The 27,127-nt window shown below is 39.6% G+C and overlaps 1 protein-coding gene across 9 annotated transcripts; it reads right to left on the reverse strand.

The window, feature by feature from the left end:
- Window positions 1-417: 417 nt before the first annotated feature.
- ZFP1 (ZFP1 zinc finger protein) lies at window positions 418-27,033 on the reverse strand. Of its 9 annotated transcripts, none has more exons than XM_041772561.1 (5): window positions 26,648-27,032; window positions 25,990-26,116; window positions 21,384-21,442; window positions 5,297-5,448; window positions 418-3,321 (listed from the first exon to the last, which is right to left on the reverse strand). In XM_041772561.1, the coding sequence occupies exons 4-5, from the start codon at window positions 5,445-5,447 to the stop codon at window positions 2,246-2,248; spliced, it is 1,227 nt and encodes a 408-aa protein (XP_041628495.1). In that variant the 5' UTR covers window position 5,448; window positions 21,384-21,442; window positions 25,990-26,116; window positions 26,648-27,032; the 3' UTR covers window positions 418-2,245. The 9 variants fall into 9 exon arrangements, with proteins under 9 accessions (XP_041628495.1, XP_041628502.1, XP_041628498.1 ...); XM_041772568.1 differs by lacking the exon at window positions 25,990-26,116 and adding an exon at window positions 8,220-8,293 and having other exon boundaries at window positions 5,297-5,423; window positions 26,648-27,031; XM_041772564.1 differs by lacking the exon at window positions 25,990-26,116 and having other exon boundaries at window positions 5,297-5,381; window positions 26,648-27,033.
- Window positions 27,034-27,127: the final 94 nt, after the last annotated feature.

The raw sequence follows: 27,127 nt of genomic DNA on the forward strand, positions 1-27,127 counted from the left end.
TTTGTAAGGGTGGGAATGTTTTGTCAAGGCATTTGTAATCTGCTGATTTCTAATAATGACCTTGACGTTCCTGGCAATTTTTTCACGGATTTTTCTGTCTTGACTATTTTTTTTTTTGAATTAAAGGTTTCCTTGTGTGAACAATGAATGTCAAATATCTGTTTTCGTGGAGAACATAGGCTCAAGCATATCATAAAGCTATGAAAACTAGAGCCTGAGAACAGCAGACAGCCATTTTATAAAGTAAGAGAACCTGCTTTATGTTGTTAACTAATGTTAATTATCTGTGTTATGAGTTATGGTGTTATTTTAGTATAAATACGTTAATTTAGGGACCAAGGAATGCTTGAAACATTTTCCATTAGACTTAATGGTAATTATATTTTTTGACATAGAATTCTATTCTCCAGGACCATAAAATCATACAAATACGCATAATGTTCTTAGATCTTTATTTTAAAAATGTGGTGTACACACATAAACTTCCTTCTCTCCCCTTCCCTCTCCCTCTTCTCATCTGACCTGGAGGCATTTGCTCCTACATTCTTTTCCATGGAATGCCATCCAGCATGGTATATTTTTACTGAGGTTTATTCATTCTCTTACTGATGGTCATTCACATTGTTTTTGTCTTTATCAAAAAATACAATATACATTGATAAACATATAATCTTAAATACTGGCACTTTATTTTTTCTTAGGGATAGATTCCCAGGAGTGAGACTCCTGGATTGAAGGGTATGTGTATTCTTAATGTTAGAAGAGTTATACTTTACACATTTCTAACAGCAGTGTATGAGATGAATCTTTTCCCCTGCTTCCTTGCTTGGTAGTAGACAAGATGACAATTTGGAAAGACAAAGACTTACTGGACATAGATGTTCTGGTAAATCTGTTCAGGTCACTCATATTCATATATAGTCACAGCACATCAATGACATTCAGAAGCAAGGAAGAAAAAAGGCCAGTTATAGTTGCCAGTGACAAATCTAGTGTGTGATTTATGACTGATCAGGAGAGAAACTTGGGAATCTGAAATCAATACTTTGCCTCTGAGTTATGCAAAAAGCTTTTTTTAGGTTGTTAAACATATGGAGAGATAGCTGAAAAGTCTAACTTATAACCTTTAATGTGTGAACCTTTAAAGGAAAGGCTTAACTTATACTTAAGTTCCAAAGGGAGATGCTTCTGGTTGATGACCGTGAAACTCAGGGAGTGGAAATGCCTCCTTTACACAGAATGGGGCAAAAATGCATTTCTAAAGTGGGTTGTGCACATGGACACTTAAAAAAGCATTAAGACATTTACTGACAGTTTAAATTTTTTCTCTAAAGTCTCTAAAATGTAACATTTGTGAACCACATACATATTCTACTTTTTGTAAGACAATTTGTAAAATATTAAGAGAAATAGGGAAACACGCAAATAAAAGTACAAGTAATTTCTGGGTTATACAATGTTAAAAGACATGCATTTGTATGTAAACACCCCACCGCAAAGTAACTGCGCACTAGAGATGGGGCGCACTCTTCAGCTGTGGTGCCTATGGAGAGACGGCCCACAGTGGTCTGTCTCTAGATCTCCTCTTAATTCTCTCTCACGTACATATTTATATGAATAATGCTTCTAGCAACCCCAGAAACAAGCTAAAACTTCAACTTTGTCTTCTGTTTATTGAAGAGGCAGCTGAATAATGTTGGTTGGACCGACTCTCTATGCCAACGAGCAATAGGAGAAAACATATGCAACATGCCACTGAAACTCTGTTACCTATTTCCTGTGGAATGCATACTGGCTTGGAAAGGTACTGAAAAACACATGTTTAGCATGGAAAATCTTATTCATGTCCCAATTATAAGAGGACAAGGATTTCAAACTCCCAATGAGAGTGTTAAATTTACATGTGTGGATCTAAGATAGGATCACACACAACCACTAAATTCCTAAGGTACCGATCCTTAATGCTGCTGCTCAGAATATTTCATTCTTGAGTAATTCACTGTAATACAACTAAGCATGTCTATTTACAATTGGATATATGCTGATATATATTCCTTAGCTGGGCATCATATCTAACTTTGGGTATAACATTGTTCTTAGGGGACCCTGTTTTTACGTGTTTTTTGATTTGGTAGATTGTATCTCACTGTGAACTTGTACGTTCTGTCAGTACCTTTGTGCAGTTTTTCCCCAACGGGAAGGGTTAGGGTGGAAGGGTTTCCCACAGTTCCAGCTGGCTGCAGTCTCAGGGCTTTTCCCTCATGTGAACTCTCTGATGGACACTGAGTCGGGACTTCCTGCTGAAGGCCTTCCCACATTCCGAACACTCATACGGTTTCTCTCCTGTATGGATTCGCAAATGCAATCTAAGGGTTGACCTCTGGCTGAATGTTTTGCCACATTCAGTACATTCGTAGGGTTTTTCTCCCGTATGAGTTCTCATATGTATAATGAGTTGTGAGTTCTGGATAAAGGACTTTCCACATTCACTGCACTCGTAGCGTTTCTCCCCCGTGTGAATTTTCTGATGTATGATGAGGTTTGATTTCTTAAAGAAGGTTTTTGCACATTCGTTACACTCATAGGGTCGTTCTCCTGTATGAATTCTCTGGTGTGTAGTAAGTTCAAATTTCTGGGCAAATGTCTTGCCGCAATCACTGCATTCATAGGGCTTCTTCTCCATGTGTGCTCTCTGGTGTACAATGAGGTTTGACTGGTGCGTGAAAGCTTTTCCGCATTCAATACATTCAAAGGGTTTCTCCCCTGTATGAATTCTTTGATGTTTGATGAGGTTTGCCTTATGGGAGAAAGTTTTCTTACACACATTACATTCATAAGGTTTCTCTCCAGTGTGTATTCTCTTGTGACTAATGAGTAGTGACTTAAAGGAGAAAGCCTTGTCACAGTAATTACAAATAAAAGGTTGGACCAAATTTCTTATTTTCTGATGTTTAAAAATGGATTCTTTAAAGACTTTCCCACTTTTATTATATTCAGAGTATTCTAATCCATTATGGGTTTTCTCTTGCTTCAGATAGAGGAGTGCTTTTCCAAATCCATTACACTCATCAGCTCTCTTTCTTATATAGCTTCTATTACTATTAAGTAAGTCTGAATTTGATTTCAAAGTTTTTTCATATAAGTCATATTTATAGGGTACTTGCCTTAAAGAAACAAAATCTGTGCTCAGATTAAATGTTTTTCCAAAGAGATTCCCTCTTTCCTCAATTGGGGTTTGGTTTTTAAAGATGATAAATGGTCTCGCCTGCTCATCTGGGTTGCTGTGGTCCCTCTCCATCTGGTCGTCAGCCTTCCACACCTCTAGGAAAGAGCACACAAAATATGATCTGTCAGCCCCTTCCCTATAATGTTAGAGAATGTGAAATCTCCACAAATGTTCCATCGGGGGGCTGCCTCTTTAGGTAGGATTTGGTCTTCCAGTATTAAAAAGTCTCCAATGCCTGGGTGGCTCAACACCGCCGTCGGGCTCCTTGCAGGGAGCCTGCTTCTCCTTCTGCCTATGTCTCTGCCTCTCTCTCTCTCTCTCTCTCTCTGTGTGTCTTTCATGAATAAATAAATAAAATCTTTTTTTTTTTAAGTCTCTAATGGAAATTTTGCCTAATTCTTAAACTTTGAAAAAGAAATGGAAACGGACAATGGACACAAGTAGCATTGCTAGATTACAAAATGACCCTAGAAGGTGAAATAAAAACAAAAGGCAGCAAACATGATGTGGGAAGGAGATTCAAAATTATCCTTAAGGACACCAAACAGCACGGATCAAGAAAATAAGGAGTTGGGGCAGCCCGGGTGGCTCAGCGGTTTAGCATCGCCTTCAGCCCAGGGTGTGATCCTGGAGACCCGGGATTAAGTCCCACATTGGGCTTCCTGCACGGAGCCTACCTCTTCTGCCTGTGTGTCTGCCTCTCTCTCTCTGTGTCTCATAAATAAATTAAAAAGTCTTAACATCTTCATCTCCTTTTCTTTAAGAGAAAAAAGCCAAGGCAGATCTGAGTTGAGCAACTATCCCTCAAGCTCTGAATTACTGTGGTCTGCTCCTCTCTGCCACACAACTTCCTAAAGCCAACACTTCTCACAGGTCTGCAGAGCTGATCCTATTGCAAAGATCCAAATCTCTAAAGTCTGACTTTTGCAAATGGATGTCAAGACCCAGAACTATTTTGTGGGAAACAGAAAATTAATCAAGGGTCCAAGAGCCTTTTGACAGAAACATTTTACTACTTTTTTCTACTACAATATTTTTCTAATATGTTCCATTTCTTCTTAAACCAATCTTGTCCCTGCTTTTATTTGAAGGAAATTTACCCAACCCTTGACCTTTAATAACCTTTATTTTCATCTATGTGTTCCTGATTATTCCTGACTCTTGTGATCTTGCTGCCATTTGTGTTTAGGACAATATCACCCCACACTAAAAAAAAAAATAAGTGTGTGTGTGTATAATCTGTATTTTCCTTAAGGTTGTTAAGCCAATTTCATGACCTAAAATATCAAAGTCACCATTCTGGCAAGCAGAGAATACAAATGAAAGAGCACAACTAATCACAAAGGCTTAAGACAGGTAGACAAATGCCAAATGTGAAAGGAAAAATGTAAGACTGATACTTTAGGGATATGATTCTGAGACCTGAGGAATATAGGTCATCCAGTTTGGCCATCACTGAAGGTTTGGAGATCTGAAAAATTGATTCTTAAAAAATATTTTAGGGGTACCAAGGTGGCTCAGTCAGTTAAGCATCTGCCTTCAGCTCAGTCATGGTCCTGGGATCGCGCCCCACATTGGGCTCCTTGCTCAGCAGGGAGTCTACTTCCTCTGCCCCTCCCCGCTGCTTGCACTCTCGCGAGTGGGTATGCACTCTCAAATAGATAAAATCTTTTAAAAAAAATTTGAAATATTTCAACCCATTCATAATCCCTAGGCTATCATTTCCATTGGCTTCTGGTTCTCCTTCCCTCTTTCACCATCTTCCCTAGAAAGTTGTGAACTTGCAATTCTTAATATGCTATCTATACCTCTTCCTGATGCTTGAAAATTATATCTGGTTTGATAATATCAGAGAACTTGCTACTGGAACATAGCTTCTAACTGCTTTGACTTCTGAAATCCCTAAAATAAAGAGTGCAGACTCTCAAGTTCTTCCTTATTGCTCAGCTTTAACAACTGAAGCTCAAGGCCAAAACTACCTTGTAATTCAGAAGCTCAGAATTTTTGGTTAATGCAGGAAGTACATAAATCATAGGCAAACACTGAACTACACCCGAAAGCTGTCCTTACCCACTGACAGTAAGTTGCTATAATTCTCCAGCATCACATCCATGTACAGGATCCTCTGTGAGGGGTCCAGTTGCTCCCATTCCTCCTGAGTGAAGTCCACAGTCACATCCGTGAATGAAACAGATCCCTGAAATGGCATATTGCTATTCATTCTGAAATGATCAACATTTGGTGATGTAGAAAGGATATGGGAAAACTTATTCTTACCTTGTTATAAAACATTCATTCACCATGAAAATTTATATAGAATACCAGTTATACATCTTCAAGGTTTCATGTTTCCAAAAATATTTTTTATAATAGTTAAAGCATTTATTTAGATTCCCCTATACCTCTGGCACTATCATAGCTGACAAGCATCTAAGATTATAAAACAGTGTTCTCTGAAAATGTATATATGGAGATTAATACATAAATATGCAGTATTTAGTGTTACCAGGGCAGAGATGGTGCTCTGGTGTTTTTGTGGTATCAAACCAGACAGTATTAAAGAGTCAATTAAAGCTCTGAATATTTAAAGGCAAAATATGAACTTCTAATTATAAGACAAAATGTCAGGCATAAACAGAACTCTACCATATCCAAGTGATAAAAATGATAGGCAGAAATAAAAAAGTGGACCTATATCAAGCTAAAAGTGTTCTGCACAGAAAGGAAACCATCAATATAAGGAAAAGGCAACCTACTGAATGGAATAAAATACTTGCAAATCATCTGATACGGGGTTAACATCCAAAATCTACAAAGAACTCACGGCTCAATAGCAAAACAATCCAATTAAAAAATGGGTAGATCTGAACAGACATTTTCCCAAAGAAGACCTATATATGGCCAACAGGTACATGAGAAGATTGCTCAACCCATCACTAATCGATTACCTCATATCTGTTAGAATGGCTCTTATCAAAAAGATAAGAAATGTTGGCGAGGATGTGGAGAAAAGGGAACTCTTGTGGACTGTTGGTGGAAAGGTAAATGGTGGAAAGGTAAACTGGTATAGCCACTAAGGAATACAGTATGAAGCCACCTCAAAAAACACAACTATCACATGACCCAGCAATTCCACTTCTGGTATTTATCCAAAGAAAACAAAAACTAACTTGAAAAGATCTATGCACTCCCATATTCGCTGCAGCCTTATTTATGATAGCCAAGATATGGAAACAACCTAAGTGTCCAATGACGAATGGAAAAGGAAATGTGGCAAGCACAATGGACTATTACTCAGGTAAAAAAGAAAATTTGTGGTCACTTGTGACAACATGGACGGATCTTGAGGCTATCATGCTAAGCGAAATAAGTCAGAGAAAGACAAATACTGTATCATTTCACCTATATGTGGAATCTAGAACAACCCCAAAATAACCAAGCTCATGAATACAGAGAACAGACTGGATGCCAGAGTGGAGGGTGGGGAGTCGGCAAAATGGGGGAAGAGGGTTTGTTAAAAAGATACAAACGTCCAATTATAAGCAAAGATGTGGTGATGTAATGTGCAGCACAGTGACTACAATTAACAATACAGTACTGCAAATGTGAAAGTTGCTAAACTCTCATCACAAGGAAAAAAAACTAATGTGTATAGTAATGGATGTTTATCAGAATCACTGTGGTGATCATTTAGCAATATATATTGAGTCATTACACTGCACATATGAAACTAATAATTCTACGTCATTATACCTCAAAAAATTTTTTAAAAATGTTCACACATTTTACATTAAGAGCCCAAAGCTGGAAAAACAAATGTTTATCAATAATAGATTAATATCCTATGGTATATTAAAGCAACTGAGTCCTATAAAGCAATGGAAATGAACTAATTCCAGCCACACAGGGAGGATTTCACAAGAGCTTCAAGAATCCTGGCTAATATCTATTTCTTGGCCTGAATGGTGGCTACATGGATTTTTTTTTTTAAGATTTTATTTATTTATTCATGAGAGACAGAGACAGAGAGAGAGAGAGAGAGAGAGAGAGAGAGAGAGAGGCAGAAACACAGGCAGAGGGAGAAGCAGGCTCCATGCAGGGAGCCTGACGTGGGACTCGATCCAGGGTCTCCAGGATCAGGCCCTGGACTGAAGGCGGCACTAAACTGCTGAGCCACCGGGGCTGCCCAGCTACATGGATTTTATTCATCTACATCCACTTGACCAAAGTTCTTAGTACAATAAGAAATTTTGTATGGCTGCCAGACCAACAAGGAGGATAAACCTGTGGCACATTACTTTGACTCAAATAAATTAACTTTGACTACAATAATTTAGAAATGACTCCAACATCAAATGTGAAACTATTTTGTTTTTTTTTTCTCAGTGTTATTCTTCCATACTCTATACAAACAACTCAAAAAATTGTTGGATGAAACATAATTATGATCCAAGAGCATTAAAAGTGATATAAAGCATGACTGACTTGAAAGACTTTTGTCAAGACAGTATATTTTCCATCTGGAATGAATTTGGTGTTCTGGGTAGAAAGCCTATGCCCCAAGTAGAGTAGATATTTCACATCCAGAGCAGACTATTTTTTAATACTCCTTCCTCAACTCTTCAGACTGTTAGATCTTAACTTATGATGGGGTTACACCCTGATAAACCATAATTGTGAAAATATCTTAAGTTGAAAATGCATTTAGTACACCTAACCCACTAAACATTGTAGCTCTGCTTAGCCTACCTTAAATGTGCTCAGAACATTGACATTAGCGGACATGTGCGCAAATCACTCAACTCTAAGCCTATTTTACAATAAAGTGTTGAATATTTCATATAATCTATTTAAATCTATACTGAAATGATAAACAGAATAGCTGTATGGTATAGAATGGTTTTAAGTCTACTGGTTGTTTACCCTCTTGATCATGTGGCTGAGTGGGAGCTGTGGTTTGCTGCCACTGCCCACCATTACAAGAATATCCTACCACATAGTGTTTGCCCAGGCAAAGTTCAAAATTCCAAGTACAGTTTCCACTGAGTGTGTATTGCTTTCACAACACTGTAAAGCAAAAAAAAGAATAAGTTAAACAATCTCATGCTAGGGGCTTTCTACATATCTAAACTGTTGCCTCAACTTCACTTTTGAGTACAAGAATTTTCTTTAACCTATTCACATTTTCTCTATTCTGAATCTATAATCTTTCATCTTCAGTTATGACCTTTGATTCCTTAGGCCTTTGTGATTCTTCCCAACTCTCACTGTCCATGTAAGATTCCATATCTCCAAAATCTAGATTACACTTGTCACCATCTTTAAAACCCTTGCCCTACTGACTTCTCAGCATCTCCCATTCATAACTCCAAGCCTTGAGAAAAATTTTAAGAAAACAAAGGACATAAAGGTCTGAGTATTACAAATGACCTAGTTATACTCCACAAATTTGCAAGTAGCTTAATCAGCATTATTTCATGACATCTTCTAGGATTTTTTAGCCACTTGGCATGAAAGTAGAGAATGTAGGTCGTGGGTCATACCTGAGATTAAGGCCATGGAGGGTCAACAATCAGAGAATCAACATTTTCTCAGTAGTAAATATTTATTACTATTATCAGATCGCTTCTAAAGTTATAGTTCAAAAAACAAGATCACTAGGAAATTTCCAAGGGACTAAATTAAGTACTAGGGACACAAAAAGCAAGACCAATCTTCCCCTTATAGGCAAGCTAGAGAACCCCTCAAGTCTTTCATCTGTTTACTGTTTCCACTGCCACCCCAATTATTACAAAAGCCTCCTCTTATTTTCTGTCTCCTCTTATTCTCATCTACCTTATATTCTAAAACTAACATCATTTTTCTAAAGAGTAGCTCTAGTATATGATACCTTGAGTAGATACTGAAAACTAATAAATAACTATCTCAGTATTCAACATCATTCAAATTTCTTTTCCAACCCTCTTTCCCATGGCTCTCCTCTCTGAAAGATCTTTCCAGGAAGATCACATTCTAGATTACTTAGGTGTGATCCTTTCATATTTTGAGTTTCTGCTCAGTTTTAAACCCAGGGATATTTTATATTTCTTGTGGCAATTTTACCTTGCTTTCTTTTGTTAAATGTGCCTTATTCCTTCCACTTCCCCCACTAGATAATTTTTAAGATTTTATTTATTCATGAGAGACACAGAGAGAGGCAGAAACACAGGCAGAAGGAGAAGCAGGCGCCCCACAAGGAGCCCTATCCTATGTGAGACTCGATCCCAGGTCCTGGGGTCATGACCTGAGCTGAAGGCAGATGCCCAACAAGTGAGTCACCCAGGCGTCCTGATAAAATTTTTTAGACTAGAAATTGTATCTTGTTCATCTTTATATTCCTGTTAGCACAAAGTACATTAGTATGTTAGGCACAAACAAATAAAATAATGCTAAACTGAATGGAGTATTCAGTTTTATTTTTCATTATTTTCTTCTTCCTGGAGACATGCCACATAATTCCTATAGCAACATCCTAAGTAGCCAGCCAAAATAATATAGTATCTGTACTGTTCATACTCAGATTATGTAAAGATTTTTTTTTTTTAAAGATTTTATTCATCTATTCATGAAAGACACACACAGAGAGAGAGACAGAGACATAGGCAGAGGGAGAAGCAGGCTCCATGCAGGACCCGATCCTGGGACCTCAGGGTCACGCCCTGGGCCAAAGGCAGGCGCCAAACCACTGAGCCACCCAGAGATCCCCAGATTATGTAAAGATTTTGGTAATATTTGCTAAATCCTAATATATGGCTCATTTCTCTAAGATGTCATGCATGCTCCAATATGCTTGTCTCCTCATTAAAAATGCTTTTTATTCAGTTTTTTTAAAAAGATTATTTATTTATTCATGAGAAACACAGAGAGAGAGAGAGAGAGAGAGAGAGGCAGAGACACAGGCAGAGAGAGAAGCAGGCTCCATGCAGGGAGCCCAATGCGGGACTTGATCCCGGGTCTCCAGGATCACACCCTGGGCTGAAGTCAGCACTAAACCGCTGAGCCACCTGGGCTGCCCTTTATTCAGTTTTAATCTATATGTTACTAGATCAATTCTAGCTTTATTTGTACTTGACAATTTCATTTGTATCTGGATATCAGTTTTACTAGTGGTTAAGCTTTTCATCACCCAAGATATGATCACTCCATTCATGAAGTAAAAGTGAAATCACCTCCACATTGTCAGCATAACGTACGTAGAGACAAACAATGTGACTTGTCATCACCCAGGCATAAGTCATGGGTCACAAGGGCACCTGGGTGGCTCAGTGGTTGTGTCTGCCTTTGGCTCAAAGCGTGATCCTGGGATCCTGGGGTCCTGGGATTGAGTTTTTCATCCAGCTCCCCATAGGGAGCCTGCTTCTCCCTCTACCTAGGTCTCTGCCTCTCTGTGTCTCTCATGAATAAATAAATGAAATCTTAAAAAAAAAAAAAGTCATGGGCCACATAACCTCTCACAAAAGAAAGGAACAGCACAGAGTAAAACTAAGCAGGAAAGAAAGAATATTAGAAAACATATTTTTAAAATATGTAACTGGATTTAACAGCAGGTTAAACACACCTTAAAAAGATGACTTGAAAACTGGATAGGTCAGTAAGGAACGGAGACTGAAACTGAGAAAGAACAAAGGATGGGAACACATCAAAGAGACTAAAAGGCACATGGTTTTAAACTAAAAAGGCATAATATGGGGCAGCCCGGGTGGCTCAGTGATTTAGCGCTGCCTTTGGTCCAGGGCCTGATCCTGGAGCCCCGGGATCGAGTCCTAAGTCGGGCTCCCTGCATGAAGCCTGCTTCTCTCTCTACCTGTGTCTCTCTGCCTCTCTCTCTCTCTGTCTCTCATGAATGAATAAATAATCTTTTTTTTTTTTTTTTAAATGATAGTCACACACAGAGAGAGAGGCAGAGACACAGGCAGAGGGAGAAGCAGGCTCCATGTACCGGGAGCCCAACGTGGGATTCGATCCCGGGTCTCCAGGATCGCTCCCTGGGCCAAAGGCAGGCGCTAAACCGCTGCGCCACCCAGGGATCCCAATAAATAATATTTTAAAAAATAAATAAAAAATAAAAAGGCATAATATACTTGTAGTTGGGAGTCCCAGCACGAGGCAAAATGCAAGGAAACTACATGGAGACAATGGCTTAGAATTTTCCAAAACAGCTCACACATCAGACCATCAAACACCATTAACCCCAAAAAGAACAAATACAAAGAAAAACACACTTATATACACTATACAACTGCTAAAAATCCCAGAGGAAAAAAGATGCACTGCCTACAAAGGCACAATAAAACTGACAGCTGACTTTTCAACAGAAACAATGTAAACCAGAAAATAACAGAGTATCTTTAAAGTGATGAAGATACTAGAAAATGAGTTGGCAAACTTTCTATAAAGGGCCAAGCAGTAAATGTTTTTGATTCTGCAGACCACATGCAGTCCCAACTATAACCAATAAAGTCTGTCATTGTATGGAGACAGCCGCCATAAAAAATATGTAAATAAATGGGCATGGCTATGTTCCAATAAAACTTGATTTATGGACACTGAAATGTGAATCTCATAATTTTCACACCATGAAATACTATTCTTTTGATTTTTTTTTACTAGCCATTAAAAATGTAAAAAACACTCTTAAGCTGTGGGCCATACCAAAGAAAGCAGAAGGCCATTTGGCTCACGGGCATAAGTTCAACAACCTGATTTAAAATGATGGCTACTAGGCACCTGGGTGGCTCAGTGGGTTAAGCACCTGCCTTTGGGTCAGGTCATGATCTCAGGGTTTTAGGATCAAGCCCCATATCAGGCTTCTTGCTCAGTGAGGAGTCTGCTTCTCCTTCTCTTCCTCCTTCCTGCTTGTGATCTCTCTCTCTCTCTCAAATAAATAAATACAATCTTAAAAAAAATGGTAGCTACTAAATAATAAATGTCAGGTAAGTGTTAGCTATTTTTATTTACTACTATTGAATGATATGAACCATAAAGAAGAGTCAGTTGGATGCAAAAAACATCAGGGAGCAAAAAAGTCAGCAAAATATGTTGTTAAAATAAGTATATATGGGGTATGGGAAGAAGGTATTAAATAGTTAGCTGAAACTAATTTTAGGATTCCAGCAATTGTAGCAGAGGGAAAATAGGAAAATATTGTGTTTGGAAGGAAAATATAAATTGTGATTAACTTTTTAAACTTTGTTTAAAATATAAACAACAAAAGAGTAAGCTAAATCGTTAAAAGAATGGAAATAGGGGTGCCTTGATGGCTCAGCTGGTTAAGCATCCAACTCTTGGTTGGGCTCCGCATGGAGTCTGTTTAAAATTCTCTTTCTCCCTCTCCCTCTTCCCATCCCCTTCACTCTCTAAAATAAATATGTAAAAATCTTAAAAAAAAAATGGAAATATATTTTGACAGACCAGTAGAGGAAGAAAAGTGCTAAACGTGCCAAGAGAAAGAAAAGCCTGCTTCTCTCACTCTCTCTGCTGTTCCCCCCACCTGTGTTCCCTGGCTTACTATCAAATAAATGAAATCTTAAAAAAAAAAAAAAAGAATAAACATTTATTTATTTATGTATTAGAGATTTTATTTATTCATGAGAGACACACAGAGAGAGAGAGACAGAGAGAGACAGAGACACAGGCAGAGGGAGAAGCAGGCTCCATGCAGGGAGCCTGATGTGGGACTCGATCCTGGGTCTCCAGTATCAGGCCCTGGGCTGAAGGTGCGCTAAACCACTGAGCCACCCGGGCTGCCCCAAATAAACATTTAATAAAAGGTTAAGACCCTTAGATAATTTTTTTAAGGTTTATTTATTTTAGTGGGGGAGGGACAGAGGGACTTTCATATAGCTCAACATAATACAATTTTATTTGTATTTCTCTGCATTTTCACACTTTACAAAATCAAACAAAGGTGAGAAAAAATATAAACTACCATGCTGCAAACAGGAATTAAAAAACAATCAGAAAATTTTACAATCCTGAATACAAAGAGGAAAGCCTACTAGTTTCAGTAGAGAACTGAAAGGTCACATTCTGGTAAGTAGAAAGGCCTTTGGACTTCATGCCTACAACACTAAAAAGCAATCACTTTGAAATTCTGAAAGAGAAAAACAATAAAAGCTGGACAAATATATAAAACAATTTGCAGGCACAGGAGAGCAACCATTGCAGGACTATAATTATTGAAAGGACAGTGAACATGAGGGAACCCTACATCCACAATGATGATAAAAGTGCTGAAAAATCAATCTTGAATTCTATATACAGCAAAAACCTCCCTAAAGGTATTTCTAAATGGTAGCACAGAGAAATAGAACCTAAGCAGCAAATGGCACTGCTGCTACATTGAAAAAATAAAAATTAGGGATCCCTGGGTGGCGCAGTGGTTTAGCGCCTGCCTTTGGCCCGGGATACGATCCTGGAGACCCGGGATCGAGTCCACGTCAGGCTCCCAGTGCATGGAGCCTGCTTCTCCCTCTGCCTGTGTCTCTGCCTCTCTCTCTCTCTCTCTCTGTGACTATCATAAATTAAAATTAAAATTAAAATTAAAATTAAAATTAAAATTAAAATTAAAATTAAAATTAAAAAAAAAAGAAAAAAGAAAAATTAGCATTTGGGTCTGCAAAGCAACTGAGATTTGGAGGCAAGGTAATGAAGATAAAGAAGACACAGAGAAGGGGCTCTAAAATTCACCTCAGATCTTTGGCTGGTTCCTAATATGTGCAGGTAGGGCAAGTCTCTAGGAGAAATAGCAGATGGCAATAGTTTTGTTCTGGTAGACAAGTTGTTGGCAAAACAAAATTTAACATATTTTGTTATGTGTCATACTTGTGTCCAGCATATAAACAAAAATTACTAGACATATGGAACACCAAAAAAGCAGTGATGCTTTTTTTTTAAAAAGGGGGGGGGGGAGAGATGAAAAGGGGGGGGGGGGAGATGAGAGATGAACAGTCAACAGTCTATATGCAGAGATAATCCACTGATTACAGTTACTGCATAAGACTTCTGGGGATCCCTGGGTGGCTCAGCGGTTTAGCGCCTGCCTTCGGCCCAGGGCGTGATCCTGGAGTCCCAGGATCACATCCTGCTCCCTGTGTGGGGCCTGCTTCTCCCTCTGCCTGTGTCCCTGTCTCTCTCTCTGTGTGTCTCTCATGAATAAATAAATAAAATCTTAAAAAAATCTTAAAAAAAAAAAAAACCTTCAGATTAACTGTAAAGCAGTATGTAAAAGAATACAGAAAGGGGTGCCTGGCTGGCTCAGTTGGTAGAGCATGTGACTCTTGATCTTGGGGTCATGAGTTCAAGCCCCACATTGCGGGTATAGTTTACCTAATAGAAAAAAAAATACAGAGAAAAAGATGGATAATGCATATAAAAATATGGGAATATTTCAACAAAGAACTAGAATCTACAAAAAGGAAGCAGATGGACATACAGAACTGCAAAATATATTTTTTAAATAAAAAGATCATTTATTTGAGACACAGAGAGAGAGAGCATGCACGTGAGTTGGGGGGACAAGACAGAGGGAGATGGAGAAGCAGACTCCCCCATAAGTAGGAAGCCCAACGTGGGGCTGGATCCCAGGACCCTGGAATCACACTTGAGTGGAAGGCAGACACTTAACTGACTGAGCCACCCAGGCACCCCTGCAAAATATAGTTTTTAACTAAAATTAAGAACTCACAGTATAGACTTTAATAGAAGACTAGACACAGGAGAAAACAAGAATGGACTTGAAAACAAGCCAATAGGGATCCCTGGGTGGCGCAGCGGTTTGGCGCCTGCCTTTGGCCCAGGGCGCGATCCTGGAGACCCAGGATCGAATCCCACGTTGGGCTCCCGGTGCATGGAGCCTGCTTCTCCCTCTGCCTGAGTCTCTGCCTCTCTCTCTCTCTCTCTCTCTCTCACTGTGTGCCTATCATAAAAATAAAAAAAAGAAAAAGAAAAAAAAAAGAAAACAAGCCAATAAAAATATTTTCAAGTTAAAACAGAGAGGAAAAAAAAATGGAGGAAAACCCAAAACATAAGAAATGTGATATGCCCAAAAAGTTTAAAGTACTACTGGTTAAAATATTTTTCAAAATAAAGGTAGGGACATCTGGGTAGTTCAGTCATTTAAGTGTCTGCCTTCGGCTCTGGTCATGATCCCAGGGTTCCGGTATTGAGCCACACACTGGGTTCCCTATGCAATGAGGAGTCTGCTTCTTCCTCTCCCCCCTGCTGATGCATGTACATGCTCTGTCTCTCTAATAAATATATAAAATCTTTAAAAACAAAAGTAAAACAAGGGTGTCTGGGTGGCTCAAATGGTTGGGTGTCTGCCTTCGGCTGGGGTCATGATCTCTGGGTCCTGGGATCAAACCCAAGTTGGGGTCCCTGCTCAGTGAGGAGTTTCCTTCTCCCTCTGCCTCTCCCCTCCACTTATGTGCTCTCTCAAATGAATAAATAAAATCTTTTTTATTTTTTTTTTTATTTTTATTATTTTTTTTTTAATTTATGATAGTCACACAGAGAGAGAGAGAGAGAGAGAGAGAGAGAGGCAGAGACACAGGCGGAGGGAGAAGCAGGCTCCATGCACCGGGAGCCCGATGTGGGATTCGATCCCGGGTCTCCAGGATCGCGCCCTGGGCCAAAGGCAGGCGCCAAACCGCTGCGCCACCCAGGGATCCCAATAAAATCTTTTTTAAAAAAGGTAAACTACGGATGCCTGGGTGGCTCAGTGGTTGGGTGGCTGATTTCGAATCAGGTTGTGATCCCAGGATCCGGGACTGGGTCCCGCATTGGACTCCTTGTGTGGAGCCTGCTTCTCCCTCTGCCTGCATCTCTGCCCCCCCCCCCCCCATCTGTGTCTCTCATGAATAAAGAAATCTTTTTTAAAAAAAAAAAAAGGTAAACTAAAGGGCAGCCTGGGTGGCTCAGCGGTTAAGTACACCTTCAGCCCAGAGTGTGATCCTGGAGACCCGGGATTGAGTCCCACGTTGGGCTCCCTGCATGGAGCCTGCTTCTTCTTCTGCCTGTGTCTCTGCCTCTCTCTGTCTCTGTGTTGTGTCTCTCATGAATAAATAAAATATTTTTTTAAAAAAAGGCAAACTAGGGGATCCCTGGGTGGCTCAGCAGTTTGGCGCCTGCCTTTGGCCCAGGACGTGATCCTGGAGTCCCGGGATCGAATCCCATGTCGGGCTCCCTGCATGGAGCCTGCTTCTCCCTCTGCCTGTCTCTCTGCCTCTCTCTCTCTCTCTCTCTCTCTATGTCTATCATGAATGAATGAATGAATAAATAAATAAATCTTTAAAAAAAAAGGTAAACTAAAAGCATATATAGAGATAAAAGCTTCAAGAATTCACTGCAATATCATGTTCCTGGATCATACTGAGGTACTATAATAATAATTCAAGGTGATCTAGGTGATTAGTAAAGTATATAAGCTGTAATCCCTACAGAAACCACTTTAAAAATACACCACAAAAGCACTAATCATAAAAAGGTAAGTATGGCTGTATTTATATAACCACAGATAAAGACAGGCATTCCAAAATGATAGAAAGATAAATCCATCAGGAAAACAGAATAATAAACGCACATGCACTCAATAACACAGCTTCAAATTACATCAAGCAAAACCAGACAGAACTAGAGCAATGAATGGACACATACACATTCATACTATCTATCAAGCAAGTATCACAACAGAATGAAGACATTTTCAGAAATGCAAAGTCTAAAAAAAAATCTCTCTTACATACTTTTTTTTTTTTTTTTTTTTTAATGATAGTCACACACAGAGAGAGAGAGGCAGAGACACAGGCAGAGGGAGAAGCAGGCTCCATGCACTGGGAGCCCGACGTGGGATTCGATCCCAGGTCCCCAGGATCGCGCCCTGGGCCAAAGGCAGGCGCCAAACCGCTGCGCCACCCAGGGATCCCTTACATACCCTTTCTTAAGAAGATACTGGAGAACGTACTCCAATAAAACAAAAGTAACCCAAATAAGACAAAGACATGGGAAGAGGCAAACAATAACAGAGCTGAAGGAAATCCCTAGGAGAAGAATGAAAGAGACTGCAGGATGACAGTGATTCTCTACTGATTCCAAACTGCTTGTCATATAGTTTGGAATAGTGTAATTCAAAAGCAGGCATCTTGAGGGCTGTCATAAACAAGATGCCAACTGTATTATACCACCTTTTTAACCTGAGGGCAGGATGCCTGGGTAAGCCTGGCTCAGATTCTTATCTGTACTCGGTTTGACTTGTTTGGAACATGTGCTGATCTAGGATGCCTTGGATCAGGTAAGGACACTCACTTCTTGTGTTCTGCTTTGATCTACTCCTGAGAGTTGGCAGTTGACCAATGAGCTAAGAAGCAAAGAATACAGAGCAACCCACTTGCTCTAATTATATTTCTACCAGAAATTCAATACCTGATCCATACTTTGACCCTGCCAGATGGCCCAATCCCATGAGCCCTATGTTTTCCTATGTTTCTCATGACCTTGCCAATGACTTCTCCAAATGGGATTTTTAGAAACTCTCAGAAAAGCTGAAGCCAGACTATGACTCAGAAATTCTATTCAGCTCATCTTCTCTTAGAAGCCTTTATTCATTAACAGCAAAATTTCTAGACACAACTAGACTTACGCTTACTTGATAATTTTTGCCACACTGTTCCCCAGTAAGGCCATATCATTTCAGACTATCACTAATAACACAAGTGGTTACATCTCTTTAGCAAATACTGGCTGATGTAATTTGAAAAAAAATGATTAAAAAAACCTCAAAGAATATAAATGTAGTGATCTGAAGGGGCACCTGCATCCCAATGTTTATAGCAGTAATGTCCACAATAGCCAAGCTATGGAAAGAGCCCAGATGTCCATCAATAGATGAACATATGAAGAAGATGTGGTAGATATATACAATGGAATATTACTCAGCCATCAAAAAACCTGAAATTTTACCATTTGCAATGATGTGGATGGAACTAGAGGGTATTATGCTAAGTGAAATAAGTCAATCAGGAAAGACAATTATATGATTTCACTCATACGTGAAATTTAAGAAACAAAACAGAGGATCATAGGAAAAGGGAGGAAAAAATAAGATGAAATCAGAGGGGGAGACAAACCATAAGAGACTCCTAACTATGGGAAAAAAAACAGGGTTATTGGAGAGAAAGTAGGTAGGGGGATGGAATAACTGGGTGATGGTCAATAAGGAGGGCATGTTATATCATGAGCAGAGTGTTATATGCAACTGTTGAGTCACTGAACTCTACCTCAGTAACTGATAATACACTATATATTAATTGAATTTAAATAAAAAAAATTTTAAACCCCCCCAAAACAAAAAACACCCAAGTCTTAGCCGAGGGAACATGGGTGCATAAAACAGTATCTTTAGATCTTAATGTCTGGAAGAAAAAGAAAAAACTCCACCAATCAGACAGAAAACTATGCAAAACAAGGTAATATAAATTCCAGTTATAGTTTCTCAAAATTGAATTTTATATTGATTAGGGATATAGATAAGTGGTAAAATCTTTAAAGAAAGGATAGTAATTCACAAAAATGTCAAGATAGTGGCTAGTACTAGGAAGACTGAATCAGAGAATGTACCATAAAGAACAGGGAACATTTCTTATTTTTTAAAAAATATTTTATTTATTTATTCATGAAAAGACACAGAGACAGAGAGGCAGAGACAAAGGCAGAGGGAGAAGCAGGCTCCATGCAGGGAGCCCAATGTGGGACTCTATCCTAAGACTCCATTATGCCCTGGGCCGAAGGCAGGTGCTAAACTTCTGAGCCACCCAGGCATCCCTTCTTTTTTTTTTTTTTTTTTTGTAAGATGTTATTTATTTGAGAGAGAGAGAGAGAGAGCCCATGCGCTCACATATTGGGAGTGGGCAGACTGAGGGGGAGAAGCAGGCTCCCTGCTAAGCAGGGAGCCCAACTCTGGGCTCAATTCCAGGACCCTGGGATCATGCCCTGAGCCGAAGGCAGATGCTTAACCGACTAAAGCTACCCAGGTGCCCCAGAGAATGTTCTATTTCTTAATTTGGGTATGATACATGGGTGCCCATTTTACTATTACTCTTTAAGATATACATATTTGTTATACACATTGTTGGGTTCTTTTTAAAAAATATTTTATTTATTTATTCATGAGAAACACACAGAGAGAGGCAGAGACATAGGCAGAGGGAGAAGCAGGCTCCTTGTGGGAAGCCTGATGTGGGACTTGATCCCAGGACCCTGGGATCACGACCTGAGCCAAAGGCAGACACTCAACTACTGAGACACCCAGGTGCCTCTGTTATACACATTGTTATACTGTGTATAGAGTATTACAATGCTCTAAATACCCTTCTGTATATATGCTACATTACACAATAAAAAAAAATTGAGGAAACCCTATGTTCTGATATGTAAAGTCTTCAGATATGTTATTCAGTGATAAAAATATAAAATCAAGAGAATGAAAAGACAAGCCACAGGGAGAAAATCTTTGCAAAATAGGTAACTGATAAAGGACTGGTATCCAAAATATATAGAAGAATTCTTAAAAATCAACAATATGAAAGTAAACAGCCTGATTTAAAAATGGGCCAAAGAGACCTCACAGACACCTCATCAAATAAAATATACAGATGGCAAATAAACATATGAAAAGATGCTCAACATGTCATAAAGGAATTGTAAGTTAGAATGAAATACTGCTATGCACCTATCAGAATGGCCAAAATCTACAACACTGACAGCACCAAATGCTGACAAGTGTATGGAGCAACAGGAACTCTCATTCACTGATGGTGAGAATGCAAAATGGCACAGACACTTTGAAAGACACTCTGGCAGTTTCTTACAAAACTAAACATACTCTTACCATATAATCTAGCCATTACACTCCTTAGTATTCTCTCAAATTATTTTATCTCCTGCACAGGACTGTCTGTAGCAGGTATCATAACTGTCAAAACCTGGAAGCAACTATTCAATAGGTGAATAGATAAATAAATGGCGGTATATCCATATAACAGAATATCATTTGGTGGTAAAAAGAAATGATCTATCAAGCCATGAAAAGATATATAGGAACTTCACATGCACATTTCTAAGTGAAAGAAACTGATGGTTATATACTGTAGGACTCCAACTATATGACATTCTGGAGAAGGCAAAACTATGTGCACAGTAAAAAGATCACTGGTAAAAAAAAAAAAAAAAAAAAAAATCACTGGTTTCCAAGGGCTCAGGAGAGGGAGAGGAGGATGAACAGATGGAGCACAGGGGATTTTTAGGGCAGGAAACTATAGTGGTGGATACATGTTATATATTTGTCAAAATCCATAGAATGTACAATATCAAGAAAAAAACATAATGTAAATACAGATTTTAGTTAAAGCGTCCATATTGGCTCATGAATTGTAACAAGTGTTCCACAGCAATGCAAGATGTTAATAACAGGGTTAACTGGGTGGAAAGAGTGAAGGAGTATATGGGAACTCTGTACTTTTTGCTCACATATTCTGTAAACTCAAAACTCCTCTAAAAAAATGAAGTCTTTTAATTAAAAACAAAACACATAAAACAAATCAGCATGATTAATATGCTATCTCAAATAACCTATATTTGTACTTGTATAAATATGTACATATAAACTCTGGAAAGCTACTCAAGAAAGTAATGACAGTGGTTACTTGTGGAATTTGGGGGAGAATTTAAATACATATCCAAAGATTTACTGAGTTCTCTGGCATTATGCTAATTTGATTGAAAAAATAAAATACACACAAAACCCTGTATTTACAATGAAGAATGCTATATAAAATAACCAGACACAAACTGATAAACCCATTGTTTCTGAGGATGTCCAAAATGCCATCTATATGAAGATCCATAAAGTTTATTCAGACCTAATACCAGAAAACCAAGGAGATGATACTCATAATTCAAGGCAATTAACTTGGTTTGCTTTTTGGCTTCTGGTATTGATCAATCATTCTTATTATGTTTCCTTGAGTTTCAGTCATCTATGCCTTTCTATTTCATTTTCTGGGTCTTTATAAACTTCCTCAGATGCACTAAAAAATAAAGTTGGGAAAAACAATCAACTCACCTGGGATTTGTTCATTTTTTGCAGTTTTTAGGGGAAGGCTGAGAACTATGAAAGCAGAACTGGAAGAGAAAAAAAAAGGAAGATATTTTTATTAATGATCTGACCTGCCTGGGAACCCCTACAATGACTTTTTTACAGATCCTTACACATGATTTAGGAAAACACCAACTACTAGGATAGTCCCTTGCCTTTTCAGAAGAGACAAAGAGAGGGCACCTGGTGGCTCAGTTAGCTGAGCAGCCAACTCTTGATTTTGGCTCAGATCATGATCTCAGAGTCTTGGGATTGAGCCCTGCATTGGGCTCCTTTTTATAAAGATTTATTTATCTATTTTAGAGCAAAAGAGAGGATGAGCCAGAAGTACAGAGGGAGAGAGAATCTCAAGCAGACTACACACGGAGCACAGAGCCTGATGCAGGGCCCAATCCCATGATCCTGCAATCACAACCTGAGCCAAAATCAAAAGTTGGACACTTAATCGTCTTAGCCATCCAGTTACCCCTAAATAAATCTTTTTTGAAAAAAAGAAGGGACAGGAAGGATTATACTGTCAGCACTCACCTTCCATCAAACATTATGAGACACCAGAAAGGCAAGACTAAAACAATCTACTATCAAGAGACAAAACAACCAACACAAGCTTCAATGGATGAAATTATCAGACAAGGAATTTAAAACAAAACAATTATGACTCATATTTTAAAAGCTTTAATGGAAGAGATGGACAACATGAATAAACAAATGGGAAATTTGAAAAGAGAAAGTCTGTTTGAGAAATCAAACAGAAAAGACAGCACAGTAACAGAGCTGAAAGAATATCTTCAACAGGTTCAATAGTGGACTCAGAGGAAATTTTCAGTAATTCTGAAGACAAGTCAAAAGAAATTACCCAAAATGAAATACAAAGTAGAATGAAAATAAATAAACAGAATCCAAAGGCCATAGTACAATATCAAACAGCCTAACAAACATGTTGTTGGAATCCCAAGAGGAAAAGAGAAAATGGGACAGAAGTAGTATCTGAAGACGGGATGCCTGGGTGGCTCAGTGGTTGTGTGTCTGCCTTCTGCTCAGGTTGTGATCTCAGGGTCCTGGGATCGAGTCCTGCATCCGGCTCCCTGTGGGAAAGCGGTTTCTCCCTCTGCCTAGGTCTCTGCCTCTCTCTGTGTCTCTCACGAATAAATGAATAAAATCTTAAAATATCTGAAGACATACTGACTGAGAATTTTCCAAAAATAAGGAATGATATCAAACTATAGGTCCAAGAAGCTCAAATAATTTATTCAAACAGGATAAACACCAAACCAAATCATATGCAACACATCATATTCAAACCATTGAAAACTGAGGTTAAATAGAAAGTCTTAAAAGAAGCCAGAAAATTGACACATTATATAGAGGATCAAGATGAAGAGTCATAGCCAATTTCTCATTAGAAATTGTACAAGCCAGAAGATAATGCAGTGACATCTTTAAAGTACTTAAAAAAGGGAGAGGGGCAACTATCAACTAATTCAGTATTCTATACCCAACAAATATATCTTTCAAAAACTGAAACAAAAACCAGAATTCATTACCAGTAGACTTGTACTACAAGAAATATTTAAAGTAGTTCTTCAGGTTGAAGAAATAGGATACCAGACAAAAACCTGGATCTACATAAAGAAATAAAGATCTCTGGGAATGGTTAAAATAACGATGACTCTAAAGGAAAGTTTTTCTTACTTTTAATCACTCTAAAAGATAACTGATTTGTCAAAAAATAGCAGCAAAGTTTTATAGGCTTACGGCATATGTAAAAGTAAAATACGTGATAATAGCACAAAAGATGGGATGATGAAATTAGAAATATACTATTGTAATGATCTTATATTACACATAAAATGATATAATATTACTTAAAGGTCCACTGTGATTAACCCCAGCTGTATATTGTAAACCCTACAGCAACCACAAAAAAAATTTTTTATAAGAGGTATAAATGATAAACCAATACTGGAGATAAAAAATGAAATCAGGGGCAGCTCCAGTGGCTCAGCGGTTTAGCACCACCTTCAGCCCAGGGCCTGATCCTGGAGACCCAGGATCGAGTCCCACGTTGGGCTCCCTGCATGACCCTGCTTCTCCCTCTGCCTGTGTCTCTGCCTCTCTCTCTCTCATGAAAAAATAAATAAAATCTTTAAAAAATGAAAGCATAAAAGTACCGACTAATCCAAAATAGTCAGAAAACAAAGAAAATAGGAATGAAGACCAAATAGAACAAGTAGAAAAACCAGCAAGATGGCAGATTTTTTTTTTTTTTTTTTTTTTTAGATTTTATTTATTTATTCATAGACACAGGCAGAGGGAGAGGGAGAAGCAGGCTCCATGCCGGGAGCCTGACACCGGACCGATCCCAGGTCTCCAGGATCACACCCCAGGCTGCAGGTGGCGCCAAACCGCTGCGCCACCGGGGCTGCCCAAGATGGCAGATTTTAATCAAACCACACTGATAGTTGGTATAAATACACCAAGTAAATGATAGAGGTCGTCAAATTTTGGGGGGGGGGGGGGGGGAGCCAGGCCAAACTATTTATAAGCAGTTTGAAACATAAAAACATAGCTAGATCAAAAGTAAAAGGGTGGGGGCACCTGGGTGGCTCAGTCAAGTATATCTTACTTTTGGCTCAGGTCATGATCTCAGGGTCTCGAGATCAAGCCCTGCATGGGGCTCCATGCTCAGTCCCTCTCCTGCTCCTCTCCCTACCACATGCTCTTTCTCTCTCCCTCCATTTCTCTAAATGAATAAAATCTTCTTTTAAAAAGTAAAAGGATGAAAAAGATATGATTTGTAGACACTTTCAAAAGAATACTAGAGTTATTACATTAATATCAAACAAAGCAGACTTCAAAATATTATCAGCTAGTGATATTACATAATGTCACTGTGATAGGGAACACCTGATAAATGTGTCAAATGACCAGGAGACATAACAATCCTAAATGTGGGCTGGGTGGCTCAGTGGTTGAGCGGCTGCCTTTGGCTCAGGTCATGATCCCAGGCTCCTGGGATGGAATCCCACATCAGGTTCCCCACAAGGAGCCTGCTTCTCCCTCTGCCTATGTCTCTGCCTCTCTCTGTGTTTCTTGTGAATAAATAAAATCTTAAAAAATACAAACAAAAAAACCCGAACAATCCTAAATGTATATGTACCCAACAAAAGAACTTCAAAATACAAGAAGTAAAAATTGATAGAACTAAAAGAGAAAAAATAGATAAATCCACAATAACGGTTGGAGACTTCACTACTCTTTTCTCAGTGAGCAACAGAACAGGTAGAAAACCAGTAAGGTATAGAAGAATTGAACCACCCTATCAACCACTCTGACCCATTTCATACTTATAGAAGAGCCCACCAACAGCACAAGTCATTAAAGTACATATTAAAAATTCCTAAGATAGATCATATTTTTGGCCAGAAAACAAACCTGAAGTTTTAAAGAACTGAAATTTGTAACACAGTATATTCTTTGACCTAAACAGAATTAAACTAGAAATCAATTAAGAAATGGAAATTCCTTCCTTCCAAATATTTGGAAATTAAACAGACTTCTAAATAACCAAGGGGATGAAAAGTCACAAAGAAAGCTTCAAAAAGCATAGGACTGAATTCATGGAAATGAAAGCACAACATATCAAACTTGGAGGGATATAGCAAAGTAGTAATACAGCATTAAACTATTAACTATATTAACTGTAACTATAAACGTTGCATTAAACTATATCAGAAAAGAAGATTTTAATCAATGACCTCAGCTTCCACCTTGAGAAATCAGAAAAAGTTAAACCCAAAGCAAGCATAAGGAAGGAAATAATAAAGCATAGAAATCAATAAAACTCAAGACAGAAAAACAACAGAGAAATTCAATAAAACCAAAAGTTATTTGAAAAGATCAGTAATACTGAAAAACCTCTAGTCAAACTGACCAAAAGGAAGGAAAAAAAAATGGAGAACACCAATTATTAATATCAAAAATGATGGAAGAGTCACTACTACAGATGCTATAGATATTAAAGAGTTATTCTTTAATGAAAATAACCATCAGCCACACTAATTAAAGAGGCAAAAACAAAAAGGGGGGAGAAATCCCAAATATACAAAATAAGAACAGTAGAAAATATCAACAAAAAACGAGAAAAAATATGAAATGGGAAAATGATTACATCTTAAATAGCAATAAAATACATATGAATAAAGCAGAGAAAAATGACAAATTTCTGAAAATAAGATTATAAAGTGCTGTTAAGGGGGACAAAACAAAACAGGACCTGAACACTGGTAAGGCCTACAGTAAGACCCAACATCATAAAGGTGTCCACTGCCCCATGTTAAATGCAGCCATTAATAGGATCATAATAAAAATATAGACAGAATTTTTTTTAAAACTATAACTGATTCTAAAGTACCAGTGGGAAATCATAAGTCAACTTGCAAAATCTCAAAGTGGTGAAGGCTTCTGGACGTCATAAAAAAGGAAGAGTAAACTAACTATAGAGAAATTCAAAACGCCTGCAGGGCAAAACTACCCGGGAGCGAAATCAAAAGGCACATGGAAAAACACGTGCCGTTCGCACAAAGTGGCTGGCCGTGTGCTGTCGGGTGTTCCGCCCTCTGAGCCTCGGGTCTTCTACAGCTGCAACTGAGATGCTGGCGGCGTCCCAGGCGAGGTGTAAGGATTAGACGAAGACCTGGCTGAAGAGGGTTTTGCAAGGAGGTCAGCGCCGTCACTTGGCACGCCGTGTGCGTCAGGTAACTTGCCGGGGCTCTCACTCCGCGCTGCACCTGGCGAGGCTCGCGGACGCCACGCGCGGCTTCCGGGCGCCGCCAGGTGTGTCCGGCCCCGGCCCCGCCCCCGGCCGGGCCCCGCGCCCTCGGGGCCTGGCCACGCGCGCGCCCGCTCGGGCTTCCGGACTCGCTCCCGCGCGGCAGGAGACCCCGGCGGCCGTTCGGCGGCGCTTCTCCTGACAAAGGGAGCAAGGCGAGCCCTCGCCGCCGCCCTCCCTCGCCGCCGCCGTCTCCGCCCCCGCACGTCCGGCCAGGCTGGCCCCGCCAGCCCCGCGCCGAGGACAGCGCCGGGCGGCCCCCGACGCCGCCCCGAGGGTCACCGCCGCCTGCGAGCAGCCGAAGTTTGGGCTCCCACCCCGCGCGGACAGGAGCCCATCCCTCATCTCCTTCCCCGCGGCCCCCAGGCCCCGCGGAGCTGCGTGGCGGGCCCCCTCATACCTGGAGGGGCACGGCCTCCACTTGTGGCTCAGTGCCAGGCCGGGTCACGGCGCGTGTCGGTGAAGACGCGCGGAGACCGGGGCCCTGTCACCCACTCGCGGCAGGAGGTGGGGGAAGGGCAGCCACCGGCGCGCTCGCAGCATTGCACATGCGCAGATGCAAGGGCTGCTCGCCGTCCCAGGGTCCTCTGAGGGGTGGCTTACGGGACTTCAGGACTACATTTCCCATAAGTCTTGGCGGCGGCGGGGGTGTGTTCTTGCTCTAGGGACTCTCAGGAAAGTCTTCGCCTAGTGGCGCCGGTAGCGTGAGGCTGAGCAAAATAATCCCTGGCGGAGGCGATAATCCCGCTACTGAACTGTTCGTTTACCCCAGAAAGGGTTATGAATTACAACCACCTCCTCCCCCTAAATACAAAAACCCGGCTTTTAAAAATAACACAGGTAATCTATGATAACTGTATGTAAATTTTTTAAAATGTAT

The sequence above is a fragment of the Vulpes lagopus genome, chromosome 10, assembly GCF_018345385.1.
Source record: "Vulpes lagopus strain Blue_001 chromosome 10, ASM1834538v1, whole genome shotgun sequence".
In the NCBI taxonomy this organism is placed as follows: Eukaryota; Metazoa; Chordata; class Mammalia; order Carnivora; family Canidae; genus Vulpes; species Vulpes lagopus.